Consider the following 16176-nt stretch of genomic DNA (forward strand, 5'->3'; position numbering starts at 1 on the left):
CATAGCGCATTTAGTGAACGCATGCGAAGTTTGAAGCAACGCTTTTCGGCTGTGGAATGAAGGCTACGGATACCGAACGCCGAGAGAGCAACAGTACTTCGTAATCCGTTGGCTGTGAAGCAAAGGACACCGAGACCATCAGAGCATGGAGGTCTGTTTGGGGGCACTTACAATTAGACTCGCCACATCAGAAAACGGTGTCCACCGTGCGTAGTGGTAAAAGAAGAATGGAAGACGTTACGTTGTCGGGTCGATGCTGTCACCTCATTTCCCTCTATGTATATGTATAGAAGTTCGAATAGTTTGACAATAAATTACCGCCAATGAATAATTGCTTCCATCAACCTCTCGTATCTTTTGACAAGTTAATTAGCTTCGGCTGTTGAGTAACGGACGAGATAAATAGTATTTGGGAAAGATGATGTTCTAGCAACTTTGAGATCTCCAGCGCTAATTTATCAGAATGAAGACGTGTACTTTCTGAACGAGTGTACCACACAAACAATTAATAATTTATATCCATTATTGATTGATGTTTACATTTATTTTTATAAAAAAGTCTTCTCGCCATTTTTAAGGCTAGAAGAATTAGTTTAGTAAACGACATCTAAAAAATATGTTGAGAAAATGCAATTGGCCGAAATTGTGGAAAGCAATAGTACAAATTGATTTTTCCAACTTTCTTTACAATGAAATTTTCAGAGCGTATATAATTTGTACGAGTTGGCCCAACACATCTTTTAAATTATCGTTAATCAATTTTTACTATTGCTTCTCACAATTCCGACGAAAAGCATTGTTAAACTAATTCTTCTAGCCTTACAGAGAAATTGAAGTGGTTTGGTCCATTCATAAAAAGCTTATTTTAATTTAAAGTGTGTGTGTGATCAGTTATGCTCCTAACCGTATACATATGTCACCAACAATAAAGTAAAAATACACATTCGAAATGCCGAAACACGAAGTAAAGGCGTGCGTATGGTAAAACGTAACTCGGCCGGTTGGCAAAGTGTTAATTTAGCTTGACGTGCGCCGCAGTCAAATGGTTAAACGGTTAAACGGTTGACCCTCGAGCTTTCACGTTTCTCCGTGAGCAACCGAGCGTCTTCGAGCGCATTTGAATGTGAAAATCGTGGCGTTCATATTCGTTCGCTTCTCTTTTCTTCCCTTGGATCAAGCTAGCTGGTCCCACAGCGTGAGCCCGGTCATGTCTCGTTCTGGTTCGAACGTGCGTTACATCCACAATCCACCGATTTTGTAAATGAGACGCTTTTGTTGCCGATCGAAGCATAGGTTCTACCGTAACGACCCGAAGGGTACTCTCAGTTAACTGTACTCTTTTCAAGTCCGTTACCACGGTTCGCGATTAATGTGTTTACGTTGAACATGATAAATATTGCTGTAATTAACAAACTAGAACTACCACGTACGAAAAATCTCGATTATAATACTTTCCGGCAATTTTCTAATAACCTTCTGGATATCAAAGATCAGCAGTTAAAAGCTTCTCAGTATATTGTTCCGAAGCAATTTTTAGTAACAACTTCTCCTATTATTTAACCTCTTCAGGCACGAATTTTCCAAAAAAAAAATAGAAAGAAGAGATGATTTCTTGTTTGTACCCCTGAAGAGGTTCAAAGAAAATTAGTTTCTTAAAACAAAAAAAAAATGCATTTTAAGACATTCTTTTTTACACAGTTTGGTAACTTTTTTTAAAGTACCATTTGTTGTTTTAGTACAGTCATTTGGTAGTTTTACCTGAAAAGTTATCCGGGAGTTTTAAAAATGTGTAATTTTATAGATTTCGATGTGCTCTTTCCGAATTTCAACTTTGCCACCTCGTATCTTTGTCGCTCGCGTTGCCATATTAGAAGAATGGCGCCTAATAGCAGTTTTTTGACAATATCTCCTTTCTGACTCATTTTACGATAAAAACATTTATATACAAAATTAAACTAGAGAAAATTTCCTACAATTTATGTAATTACAATTTTTTTTTGTAAAATCAATAGTTTTGGCGTACGAGCGAGTGAGTTTCGGGTGAACTTTGAGCACGGATATCTCGGAAACTATGCGTAATAGCGAAAAATTGAATGAAATCGATCTTATGGCACATTTTGTCATCTTTAATTTCGTATAGAATAGTCTTATCGCTAGGACATATAGTTTCCTAGATATAAGCGGAAAACCGAAAAAGGGGACCTTCTACGTGCCCCTCTGCACCTCGCTGACCTCCTAGGAGTGGGGACTTTTAGTATATTTACCTCCTAACAAGTCCAAACAAAGTCCCAAAGTTAAAAATTATGTTCCTTCCATTTCCCTCTACACCACCCTTATGAGCACTGGACTATCTGTTATCTAGCGTTTTTGGCTACTGAAAAACCTCGTGTTTGTATTATCGAGAAATGAGAAAGCGAATATCCCGCACCCTTGCAATCCTGGAAACGAGACTGCCGCCTTAATCTGTTAATGAGCGCTCTTTGTGTGCGTTGGCCACGCGGTGTGAATAATGAATGATTTCTCGAGTGTGAAAATAATTGATTATTCGTACTTGAAACAAGTTGAAGAGCCACCGAACTTGTGTTCAATCAAGGATAGTTATCTCCATTCCCGAATCCCGAGTGTTCGGCAACGCGACGGAGAGGGATGGATCCTGTTCGAAGTGACAGTTTTGCTCGCGAATTAATCGATCACCGACCGGTTAATTGGCAGCGACAGATTCGATCGCAAATTACCTCGGTGTTTTTCGGGCTCGTGTTCGACGATGAAGGCAGGGACAGCGGTGACCATTTGGTAATCGGCCTCGGCGACGTCTTGCTCCTGCTCCGGCTTAGCGGCGAGCAACGCCTGCATCGCGCTCGCGTCACCGCAGCTTCTCCTGGTGTACTTTGTCCTGGAAACCCTCAGCAGGGCGGCCGGGCTGATGCTTTGACAGTTGTCCCGCGACGTCGACGTCCCCGGCGGCTCGTCCAGGGTCGACGGGCTCGACAACGAGAGAGCAACGTCGTCGGCGCTGTGGCGCCTCGACTTCGATAGCCGTTTAAACATCGCTCCGCCTGTAATCAAATCAATTTACAAAATATTAGTAACAGCCTTCATCGAATGAAAATACAGCAGACTCTCCAGATTCGAACGATTTCAAATTCGTACAAAAATATGGGCGCCTGCAACGATACACCTGACAAAAAGGTGGCACAGTGATCTGGCCAATGAACGAATTCTTTTAGTCCAGTGATCCAATGATCAATGGTCGTATTATTTTCACGACCGCCGAAAATAACTCATGTCTCAAATGGGACAACAAATGATTGACAACAATTTTGTTTGACCAACCAACGCGAATACATTCTCATTGAATTGTACAGGCAAAGTATTGGATTGGCAAGAATATTTTAAGGTGAGATAAAACCGAATTTTTCTATTCAGGCAATCAATTTGAACCAGTAAAATATTTTCCATCTTGTTCGATGAACTTCCGCCATCTTTCTGGTAGCTTCATAATTCCGAGCTCATAAAACATGAAAATTTTCCCAAAGTTGGCTTTTATTTTACGCATTTTAGTCCCATTGGTAATACGCACATTTACCCTGTTTGGCATCAAATTTTGTACTTTGTAATCCCGGCGTGGTGCGCGGCAGATTCGTTAGCGTTTTTGTAGAACTACATTGTTGCAACTTCCCTCGGCCAGTGATTTATGTCGAGTTCATCGTTGCCCCTTCGAACCGCAAAAAACCAAGAGGTATCGGCTGCGTGAACCGTCCAGGAGGATTGAACGGTAAATCGTACTTGGAAACTTGTGGATCGAAGCGCAGATTGGGCTGCTACGTTGTAACGAATACGGGGGCATCTGCGTTCGCGTTTTTCTGGCCGACGGTTTTTAGACTCGAGCTAAATTTCAAGGCGCATCTCCGAGCACCTTTTCTTCCCCTGATACGCATTCCGAACCGAAGAATTTGACCCGCAATCGAAGCACGATGAACGTGACCGTTAGTTGAATCGGAATGGGACAAAAATCGAGCTGTATTTAGGGTTCTGTTAAGGTTCCCGAGGGCTAATTGTGTTCCCGTTCCTCGGTCATAATAAAGTCGGAGCACGAACTTGCGTTTCTTTTCCTTTGCCTTATTAGAAAATTGATGTTCTCCTGCATTCTATACAGGGTGACTCTTATAAAGTGACCGAAAAATCTTCTGTTCGGTGGGGAACGTCTTTAGATGTACGAGGTGTGTTCAAAAAGTAATGAGAATTTTGTAATTTCGCGGATTGTATTAGTCTGATTGAAGCCATTTTTGTTGTGGTTGTGTTGGTGGTAAACATGTCTGAAAAGTGTCTGCACATTCGTTGTCGTATTCGATGTTTAGTCTATTGTCGGCTTTCGAGAAGGTTACATGCGTTTTGGTACGCTCAGCGATTGTTTGTGGCGAAATAATTCATGGCTTTTGCAGCACCATAATGATAATTTTGCACCAAGAGGGCTGCTCTTTACTTTATCGGACTCAAAATTTCTGCCTTTCTCCTATAAAGTATGATGTATTTGCTATGTAATCCAGTATATTTGTACCCGGGCGGCTGCAGAGATCGAAGTTTCGATCCTGTTGGACCAATGGTTCAGGAGTTATGCTTGCTTAAAGTTGAGCGATCTACAGTGTTTTTGACAGGTAAGGGCGCCGCCATATTTTCTCATTATTATAATGTATGCTAATTGCGTTTAGTGCTCGGTAGTTCTAGTGTTAATAATATTAAAACTACTTTGAATAATGGTATGGCAATTTTTACTGGCATGGCGCCTCGGAGTGACCATTCGAGTGCAAAGGGTTAAGAATACACCATAGGTACTTAATTAGCTTGGTTACACAAACTTCCACTATAATGTTCGTTTGCCTGAAGCGGAATTATTGTTCCAATATCTTTTCACCGAATCAGTATAAGAAGTGACGCTGCTGTCTGATTTACGAAAGAGATCATTTAACGGGATGACGGCACAGAGGGGAGCTAAAACTTTTTCTTGGATCATTTGCTTGTTCCGCACCAGTCGTTCCTCCAGCCTGATGTGTGCACCCATAGAAGCTTCGTCATAAAGGTAAAGAGCAAGAACCTATTCAATGAACTTCGAAGGTCGTGTCGAATGCAACGACCCGAATGCAGGATCGACATAGAGCCACGCAACCAGCGATCGCAGAAACATTAATGTTTCGTCGTTGCATGCCACTCTAATTAGACTATCGTAAACATTAGAATTGGAAGAGGGTCGAAGGGGGTTTCGTCGGGATCTCGGTTTCTGCGTGCTTACAAGACACGCAACACCACTTCCTGATTGTTCATGGAAAAGTGAAAAAACGTGGCACGGAAGATTAGCGATAGAAATCACCATATTGAGGTTTCTGGAGGTGTCGATATCAGCAATAGCTCACGACGATAGCGGCGAAAACGAGCGAAAAAACGATGGCCAAGAACAAGCGGCGAGGACGCGGCCGCGGCCAGTGAAACGTGCCATGTAACAGTGCGATTACACCGATCTCGGGATATTATTTTCGAACGGCGCGGTAGCGCAGCCACGTGGAGAGCAATTAACTTCTTTCTCGCGGCCGACTACGAAGGTCGCTCGCTATTATTTATTTTCCCTTGCCAAGGTTCTCCGGTTGTTCGGGTGACGTGCTATCCAGTGGCTGGAACCCTGGAACTCTATGCACTAGGACTGGAATCAGTTCGATAGGGTAAATGTACCTGTAACTGTGGGTGTACGTTTTGCTGCGGTACTTTCTCCTTCACAATGAGATTAAAATACCGAAATATTTAAGGAATAATTAAATTCAGGAATGATATTTGAAATATAAATTTGTTCGCAACATTGAAGTTTATATTAAATGATTATAGAAATAATTTCAGTCCCACAAATATAGAAAATGCCTGTGAAATTAAAATGATATTTTAAATTCAATATTTCTAACATGCATATAACTGTTACTGTTTTATTTATTTTATAGGGACCTTTCAATTAAACCTTTCCAAAAAAATTGTTTCCATGGAACTTTTTAATATTCTAAAATATTTCTTGGAAAAGTTTGCAAGAGGTAACAATTCTTTTGGTAAAAGTTCCACGGGAACAGATATTTTGTTGAACGAGACGTACAAGTTCGAACAGAATTTTTTAATGAAAAGGGGAAGGTGCCTGTTTATTTCGAGCCCTGATTAAATCATATAATATTTGATACCGCCCGCATTGCACTTGCGAAAGGACCGAGAGGAAAAAAGAGAGGAAACCAGATACGGTTCTCGGTGTGAATGCACCACTTCTGCCACCATCCCACGCATACTAGCCACTTCTTCTTCCCTTCCGTTCTTTTCTTCGCTCGTTTCCGTTTCACACTGCTCAACATTTGCTCCGTTTAGTACCACGCACCAAGCACCAAGGCAGGACCGTCCTCAGTCGCTGGAACGCTCGTGACGTTCATCTTTCGATCCGGTCAATTAGCTCGATGAGCGAGAAGAAAGCGAACGCCGGCCTCTCCTTGTCTTCTTCGGCTTGCTGTTTGCTTCGCCTTCTTGCACGTTCTTCATCGGGCCGCGCCATTCTCCTCGCCGCCGCGCCACAACCACACCACGCCGGAGAACGTTGCGCTCCGGTTTTGCTCGTAAATTAACCGTTTTCCAGTGAAAGTGGCCTGATTTTATCAACGAAATTGCCGTTCAGGAAGCAACTCTTTTAACGAAACCAAGGCGATCGCTCCCGATTAACAGATACATATATCCTGCGAAGCAGCACGTATTTTTCTTTCACAGTGGCGTTTGTTAATATTTTACGCTGGTTGCGTGTTCTTTCCGAAATCCTAATCATTTTTCGTCGACAGCTTGGATGACCGACGCCTCGACGTCACGCAATTTAGAGTTAGGGTAAATTCCTCATGGAATTTACAGTTTCAATGATCGTGAATTAAACATATACATATTAGAACTCTAGTAAATCTGGTGTTAAATCAGTAGACTGCGGATCTTTGTGCAAAATAAAAATGTTCATAATCTATTACAAAGAGAGAGAGAGAGAGATTCTGGAGAGAGTCAAATAAAAATTTATTACTCCCTCTAATACTGTTAAAAGGACAAAATTAACGTGTTGATACTCCTAGATTCTTTTAATGTTTCTACTGTTCGAAATTGCGGCTGTTCATTTTCGTCATAAATGCATAGAATTGAATGTACATCGCGAAATAAAGAAAGCAAAAACCACTCGCGTGCAAATTACTAGACCAGAAGCTTTTGTCCCATCGGTTTAGCAACTTCGTGAACGCCATAAGTGCATAGGAATCGCAGTGAACTCATCACTGTCCATGCTGAAGACCTCGGTGCGACATTTCTTACGTTAGCCGCTCGGCATGTGCGTTACGTGAAACTGTGCAATATTCCCCTATCCGTGTAAAAGTGTATACGTGCGAAGCGTATGCAGCATGCAGTTCCTGCATGCGGCTGCAAGGACTTTCTCCAGCCCGGGGCGTAGTACGACGCGCTCATGTATCGTAAGTTTGCTTACTCGGCCGTGCGCCGCGCCATACCGTGTTCCTCTCTTTCGTGCTTGAAAGTTAATGTGCTTTAAGCGTTCACACTAGGATCTACATACATATACATACAGCTTGCCGATTGGCTTGAATCAATTCGTTTGAATCATCTGACTGTGAAAGCTCTAAGTAACGTGACATGATGCGTCGAACGACCAACATAACCGGAATGATCAATAGGTTTGCTCATGATTAAACTGCGGATTTTACGAATTTATGGTAAAAATTAGTAGGTGCGTTATCCACAATTCCTTAAAATGATTAACAGAAGAAATATGTAGATTCTTATTTAACATTCGTTTCCTACAATTTTCTGTGATTTGGACAATTTTTATTTAAAGAAAAACTACTAAAGTAAAGTGTTAATTAATATCTTGGAAAATTAACTTAATAAAGAGTACCGAAAGACTAACAAAGTAAAGTATTAATCAATATGTTGGAAGATTAACTTAATAAACAGTACCGGAAAGCTAACACAGTAAAGTGTTCATTAACATATTGAATTCTATGTCGAAAAAAATCGCAGTAATATTCTCCGAAGATTTTATGGACATCGTATATTACAACGAGAAGACAACAAAGTTTAATGGGAATCGTGTAACTTTATCTTCGACGTGAATATTTCAATGACACAACACATGTAGAAAACATAATCTCCCGAGTAGATCTTAATTAATTTGAATATTGGGGATTATTTTCAACGGTAATTAAAGTCGCGAGATTTTAACGTCAGACCCATGACAGACTAAATCTTAGCATTAAGTCGTTAAATTTTTCGATTACGTAACGTATCTTGAGCGTAGATCATCTTTCTATCATTAGTTCCTGGTCTGTTGCGATTCTCGATGAATATTTAACGCAACTGACTGATTCGTTTTATCCTTTCATCGCTAAGTTGATCTGTGCTTTAGAAACCAGTTGCCTTTGGAATTTCGAAGGAAAAGAGGCACATACTCTGAATAAGGATGAAACTAGACGCGACGAATAATAAATAGCAAAATAATAAGTGTCTCTTGGGAAGTGCATTTGAAACGACCAATCAGGGACTTGGATCAACGGAAATGCAGAGATATAGCTAGTCGTCATTATTGCTTTGTCCTGCGCGACAGGTGCCTGAGCAGCGAAGATGCTCGAGCGGCACTTCTGAACACCTGAAATAGCTCTGCTATTCCGTTGACTTTTACGATTACAGGCGCTTTAAACGTACAAATAATATACCCGCGCCATTTTGACCGCCCAAGGCCAGTTTTCCGCGCGATCGTTAGCACCTTATCAACCTGTCCGTGACTTTCTTATACAATTGGAAATAAATCATCCGAAGTATTAATCGCGGTACCGCACAAAAACCTGCCGATGCCACAGTGGGCTAGAACGGCCTCCTAGGAAGTTAGCCCCCCTCCCCCCACTACTTGTGGAAATAAATAATTTCAACAGTTGTGCTGAGTTGTGCTATATCGTGCTCGAATATTGAAACTACTACTAGAAAAACGATTTTTTTAGTAGCCCCCACATTACATTTTTTTCAATTTTTTCTATCGTGCTAAGTTGTGCGAAGATTGTGCGGATTCCAGTTATTATGTATTATGCAAGCGCGAAGAGCCCCGGACAAGAGCAAAGGTCCCCTTAATATCGTTGTGCCGACTTGTGTGCTAGGCCAGCATTAGTAAATTTTACAACAATTGTAGAAAAGGTAATCCTGATTTAAAGGAAGTACGAATACTTGTGGGACTGACTGTACATGTAAATATGTAAGTATATCATGCCGTTTCTTTCATTCATCTCTAGTACCATTGAATTCATTGTTTGCAGGCTTTCTCTTACACCGAAATTACAATTTCTAAATTCTCTGCTAGGAATTCGAGATGTATTCGTGAGATAAGAATTCTTCCCCGTTTACACACCTGTTTTGAAAAGTAAAAGCAAAACTCTTTTAGTTCCCATTTTGCTTTAATTACCTACCTTCGAGGAAGTGTTTTTACGCGAGAAATGAAGCTGTTAGAAGTGTTCAACGTTTCTGTTCAAGTTTCCAAATTTACATATTATTTCACTTACTGATATGTTTTCGTCGTTATTCTTAACTCTTAAATTACCTTCCTTATGGATTGCAAACATCTGTGAGAAAAGGAACAAACATAAATCTAACTTTTTGAACTTTCTACCGCTCGTTAATATATTTGTGTATTTAATTAGTTGCGGAGAGACTCAGTTTAGTTAAATTCTCTGATCTTTATCCTGCCATAAAAAATAAGCGAGATATTTAGGTAAAATGTTCTGTCGAAAACATTGTGTTCAGAAAATTGGCTATAACTTTTTATCCGTTGACGCTGTTGTGATATTTTCTGCGGCGAAAATGTAGCTGGCAACTATACCTTTCCAACAGCATACATTTTTTTACGTAATTCTCACCCTATGAAATGTTATAGCTAAAAAACAAAGCATGTCCCAACCTTTACGACAGTCCCTTGGTAAAAGGCAGAAACTTCTACAAGTACCTAATAGAATATACGCTAAATTACGTTGATTGCTCGGTTTGAAGAATAGCATGAGACTGGCATGTCGCTGGTGACATAATCATCCAGCAGATTAAATTCCCCTTGTGATGTGAATTTCCTCGTGTCGGGTCTCTCTCTCGCGACGAGACCCTCGGATACTTTCAGTCTACATTATAATTGAAAGTTGTGAGCAGGGAAGCAGAACGTTTCACGGGACAGAAATTTTGATCAGCTTAAAAGCCTACTGTCGTACGCAATTAATAATCGTCGGCCGGTGTGCTCTTCCGGCGAAAACGTGTCGCAGACTTGTCTGCTGCGTTAAAGATCCGATGCGTTGATTTCGCTGCTGCTGTTGGCCGCCCGCGGTAGCGTGATCGCGATCTCGTGATCCCTGTGATCCCGCGATCTCGAGATGTATGTATGCATGTACGTTTGAGGTACCAGTCAAATGTCATCCAACCACCGTAGCCGCCAGAAACGCATCTTCGACTGGACGACGGGTTGTTTCCGCGCGAATTAACGAGTCCTCGCGATTATCTTCTACATGCGTTAATTGGCGGCCCACCGGCGGAAGGGGGAGGGGCGAATTGCGTCTTCTTCAGCGCCAGAGAAACCTCTAAAGCTTCGTACGGACCTGAACATTTCGCCGAACATTGCGCTGAAATTTTCTTTAAATTTTAAATTTTCTTTAAATGATTTTTATAATATAAAAGATTTCGATGAAATTTTCAGCATGTGTACAACTAACATAGATCTACAAAACATATATTTTAAATTTTCTTTAAGGGCGCTAATAAAAAAGTTAAAAAACTGACTTTTTTATTTTTGTATGTAACTTTGTAAATTATAATTTTAAATTATAATTTGTTAGAATTATAAAAAAGTTATTCTGTTTTAAAGGGCGTTCGAATACTTTCGTGAGCCACTCTATGTACATATGTATAATAGAATGCCAATGATGTATGTATAATATAATAGAATGTATAATATTCAGATATAATGTGACCCACTGATTTCATACAATTAATTTGACTTATGTAAACATTGATAATTAGAATACCGAATAAATATTTGCGATAAACCGTTTTATTACGAGTTGTGTAGTGACAAAGATGTATGGAGCATCTATGTCAAGGCACAATAAAATTTAAAGAATAATCCCGGCACGAAACGCAGTTATGAGGAAGTATAGTATAATGTCATTTCTCGAGAAAAAAAAAATAGATATTAATAGTAAATAAGAAGCTGCTTGACAAGAACCAGAAACGAGTTCCAACTCAGATCAACAAACTGCGGAGGACATCCTGCAAGGCAGGTAGCGCAGGTAACATGAACTCGATCAGAAAATCAACATTTCATGTGGCACGGAATAAAATGTGGATACTTAAAAAACCGGATGTGCCGTGACGATAACGGTATACACACATACATGTATACGCATTGAAATGAAAAAGAAAAACGTTTTTAAAAGTCGCGGCTAAAAGTCAACGTCAAATGTCAATGCACGATCGATTACTCGATAAATTACGTCAGTCGCATTCTGTCAGACATTCACAATCTAAATTACCCGTTGCGAGTAGAATGCGACTGAATCTCGGCCCACAATGCGCATTCTTGCGACGGTGTATTCATCGAACGGCTTGCGTGTGAATTGCAACACGGTCGAATCGTTCACGTCGTTTGCCCGAGAAGCACAGACCGATGCACAGTGGGGTATTTGCACGAAAAAGCTGGCCAAAAGTCGATTTCGAAAAATTTTCCGCAAAGTATACAAATTTTGTTGTTCGAGATAGTTGAATGTCTAAAGGAACAATGTATCAGCATTCTTCTTTAATTTTAAAATTCATGAAGCAGCATATCATTTTTCGCTCTTAACCATTTTCTGAAACATCGTTCGCTTATTACTGATTATCAGGTATTTTAGGGAAATCGTGTAAATGTTTTCGCTGTAGAAATATTTCTGCTAGGTATGTACAGCATTTTCGAACAGGTTTCAGTTCTTCATTATCCAAATTTAGTATAGTTATTAATATTTGAAAATAACCAATAATATGGAAACATTATTTTCGCCTATAATACTTCGTTAACGGTTTTGTTATACTTCCATAATATGTATTAATTTATAATCTTGAAATGAGAACGTGTGCAAATATGATAAATACGAACAGTTCTAAATAATCTACACATTTTGGTTGGCAACGTAAGGGTTACGCAGTACATACATACAGATTTACTAGGACATGATCGCATCTCGACCAATGAGAAATCAGAACACGCATGACGCTCTCGAGATTTTTGGGGCGCTGCAACATCGTGACTGATATGCAAGTGCGAACGAGTACCAATCCACTGGACACGTTATTACACAGGTAATACACCTGTTACCATACGCATTGCGTAAGCCTCTTCAGACGCGAACCCTCGGCTCAAACTGGCCGCAAGAATTCCGAGTACTTTCACTCGTTGCCGTAGAGAGGAGGTGTCGCGATACACCGTGACGTTCGATAGGGGAGAAGGAGAAACGTTTGTTGCATACCTTGAAGTCGGCCAGTTAGCCGGCAAAATTAAAGTGAAATTAATCCTGGAAAAATTACGGTCTGCTGCACGATCAATGGGAGCACGAGTCAGCTCGTTTGTAGCGTTTGTATGTATATGTACATTGCATCGACTGGATTGCATTCATGAACGAATATAATCGTCCAGTAAATTATTGCTGTTGTTTTATCTTTTCATTTTCGAAATCGAATCGTAATAGACTGTATACATTGGAAACTGAAAACGATTATTCACACTTTTAGAAACTTATGGCTAGACTGCTGACACGTTTATGTATTTATGACAAAAATTAGTAGGTGCAATTTGATATAGTACAAACCGAAGTACCTAACCTGTTCAGTTTAACGCGCGTTATGATTTTTCAGAAAGTGAATCGGTGAATAACGGAGTGATAAGACAAACAGAAAAATAGAGAGGAAATAGAGTCGCATGAGTAATCCGCATGAGTAATTTAAACCAGAGAGAAAATTGAGCAATCTAGGTACATAGTAGCCAAGTGTGAAACAGTACACGCACCAAAGTAAACTTAATATTACATGTTTACCGACGATTGCCAATTGTAAACGCACTACATGTTCACATTGGAAGTCTGTAATTAATAACAGTGAAAACCCAAATTCATGTTTTGGCAGTGTTTCTTTATGCCGATAAATGCACCGCGAAACTAGCATTCCTCGAGCAACACACTGCAGAATATTAATCGGTTCTTCATTTCCACATCGATCTCCACACAGCAATTATTTCAAGTCGGATTGCGTACCGCGCTTTCGTTTGCATTACTCTTCCTCTTCAGTTACGCCTTCATTATTCCGAACAAAAAGGTACCCGGGCTCGGCATTCTAGCACACGAAGGTCCGCTTCGACGCTTTAAGTTTCCCGTATTGAACATGACATAACGAACTATGAAATTTCTTCAGCTTTCCCCGACCCTCGTCAAACGCCTGATGCGGCTATAATTTTCGTCATTACATGCTGTACGTTTCGGTATGTGTATAGTGATATTCTTATTAGAGCCACTATTTGCATAATATTTATTCTCTGTAATCAATAGACTCCGGCTTTTCTGCATTTATAACAAAAATGAGCACGTGCAATTTAAAACAATGAAAATAAAAAGACTAAAATTATTAATGAAGAATATAAATTTATATTCAGCTCCCGCGTCTTGCAATCCCGAGTCTAGTAATCAACAATCGTTTATACAGGGTGATTTTGTCAATAATGATATTCATAAAGCAGAACGCTGAAAATTAAGTTGTTCCGAAAGAAACAATTGCTTTTCTTAAGCTGCAGATGTTCTTCATTTATTATCTTTTTTATTCATTATTGCAAAATTTTTAACGCATATTTTACATTGTTTCGCCTCACAATTACAACGTATGGTTTCTCGGCCTAACTCACCAAACTAGTCGAAATGAGTCACTTAACTGTGATAAGTTATATCTTCTGGTTAATTAGAATTCGAAGAAAAAATGGTAGAGGACCAGAGTAACCAGTACATGAACAGCGAAGATGCATTTTTTATTGCAACAAAACTATTCGTCTATATATAAGATAATAAGATCGACTTATCAGCCTTTTAAAATATCAGAAATCAAGAAACGCGTGGGAAAAGATCGTACATTGTTTAAACATTATATTGAGCAAAGTCTAAGTCTTATTAAAAGGTTTGAAATGCTTTTCGTTAGTACAACAGTGTTTTAATATTTATGATAGTGAATTTTTTTATTAATTCAATTCCACAAGCAGGTATTTTCTTGCGTTGGAGTTTCGCAAATGAAGAATTCTTCAAAGGAAATATATAGCATGTTTAAAATTCTTATTTAAAGAATACCATCGCGCCTCACTTTGCCAGCTCAGACTCCGCAATAAAAATCTCACAGGAATTTCGTTGCTTTTACCGGCAAGTTGTTCGACCGTGAATCGAATTCGCATTGCAACACGATGATTTTCCTTTCCCCTGGATTACACCGCTGGTTTCCAGTGTTCTGTTCTCGAATTGAGGGAACTTGAACCTTCAGTGTAGTGGATGACGAAAGTTATGACTTACGGTTCTTTTTTTTCGTCCGACGGGCGTGTGGCAATAAAATTCTGAATAATCTTCCAATCAAGAACAACTTCCAATCGTTTATTCACATAATCGACTCTTACCTAGTAATTATGACGCATTTTAAAATGATTGCGTTGGTGGCCAAGATTGTTCGCTGTTAATGTGCAGCAGTTTTATGTACCATTCCAATTTATGTTAATTATATGGCGGATAGGATCTTCGTTTTCTGTAGATTTCTGCTTTTCTTATTGTTAGTATCTACATATAGTTCATCACGCGAGTATAGAACTTTCTTTAGTGATCTACTAATTTGTGAACTGTGAACTGCATTCACGAGTTTAGGAAATAATTCACTAAGAAAAAGTTAATGACCAAATAACAAATGAAAAGGCAGTGTAAGGTAATTTAAAGTTTGGATGGGAAATTGATATTTCTTATGAATTGCACTTTTATTCGCATTCGCCTACTTTCTTCGTGCAAATACATTGCGTGGTAACACGTTGACTTTAAGCAAGTGCCATTTAGCATCCTATAGGCACATTGTCTTAGTGAATAGATTCATTTATAGATGAATGTGTAGGAATAAGAATTGTCAGCGATTTTGCAATGCAATTCTTACGATTATAAATGCGTTTTCTGTTTTAATGAAGTATGTGCTTCTGTTGCAACTTCTGTTGCATTTATTTAATCTGACTCACAAGTAATGTTACACGATATATTTCATTTTGTGATATATTTCATTTAACCAGTCATTAACCAATCTGTAAAATGTAACCATTGAATTTTATTTTCAAATCGGGCACGAACTTATGCAATCATCTGAGATATTATCGCAAAAGCCTTTCTTTCATACATAAAATTTCATGTAGAAATTCATATTTATCGCAATTTTAATGTGAACGTGCCACGTCTTCGTCTCATCCGATTAACTTGAGCTTTTGCAAGAATTATATTTTCTTACTGAACGAAATAATTTTAGGGTGCAGCGTGAAAATATTTCAGTAGGTATACATAGCTAAGGTCCACCCAAATGTACACGGTCCTGTTCAAGGAAGAGACAATTACCTAAGCTTAGCCAATGTGAATCTTTACGGACCAAGGTAACGAATAAAACGAAAAAAATATTTGTTTCAATGATGCACCGGATGCACGCGATCGTTTGATCGTCTGTAGAACATCGATCTGTTTGGAAGTTGCTTTTTCAGTATCGCCTCGAAATCGCTGAGGCTAATTCAGTCGACTCTAATCGTGTCGGCCACTTAATCGCTTGAAAATCACAGAGCTGTTCGACGCGAAAGGAACGGGCCGACCCAAGGCTACATGAAAAACTTAAACGCAAACTTAATTCCTAAAGAGCCGACTGTAATTAGATGGTCAAGCGGACTTCTTGCTGCGCGGGCATGGGGCACCGTCGATTCAGCTTGAAGGAGAGCTCTGTCTACTCGCAGGATGTTCATTAAATAAAGCTCACAAATGGAGTTTACTCTATCAGCGGAATCTCCTATCTGAGCAAGCATAATTTGTCGAGAAG

At 39.5% G+C, this 16176-nt stretch overlaps 1 protein-coding gene across 3 annotated transcripts in view; it reads right to left on the reverse strand.

Moving 5' to 3' along the window:
- LOC143216500 (uncharacterized) overlaps window positions 1–16176 on the reverse strand; it is an 84502-nt gene that overhangs the window by 9954 nt on the left and 58372 nt on the right. For all 3 annotated transcript variants that reach the window (XR_013010572.1, XM_076439609.1, XM_076439610.1), the window contains exon 2: window positions 2736–3056. Coding sequence is in view for 2 of the 3 variants with exons in the window: in XM_076439609.1 (XP_076295724.1) it covers window positions 2736–3056 (321 nt within the window). In the remaining variant the exon portion in view is untranslated. The remainder of the gene's footprint in view (window positions 1–2735; window positions 3057–16176) is intronic.

The sequence above is a fragment of the Lasioglossum baleicum genome, chromosome 15, assembly GCF_051020765.1.
Source record: "Lasioglossum baleicum chromosome 15, iyLasBale1, whole genome shotgun sequence".
NCBI lineage: Eukaryota > Metazoa > Arthropoda > Insecta > Hymenoptera > Halictidae > Lasioglossum > Lasioglossum baleicum.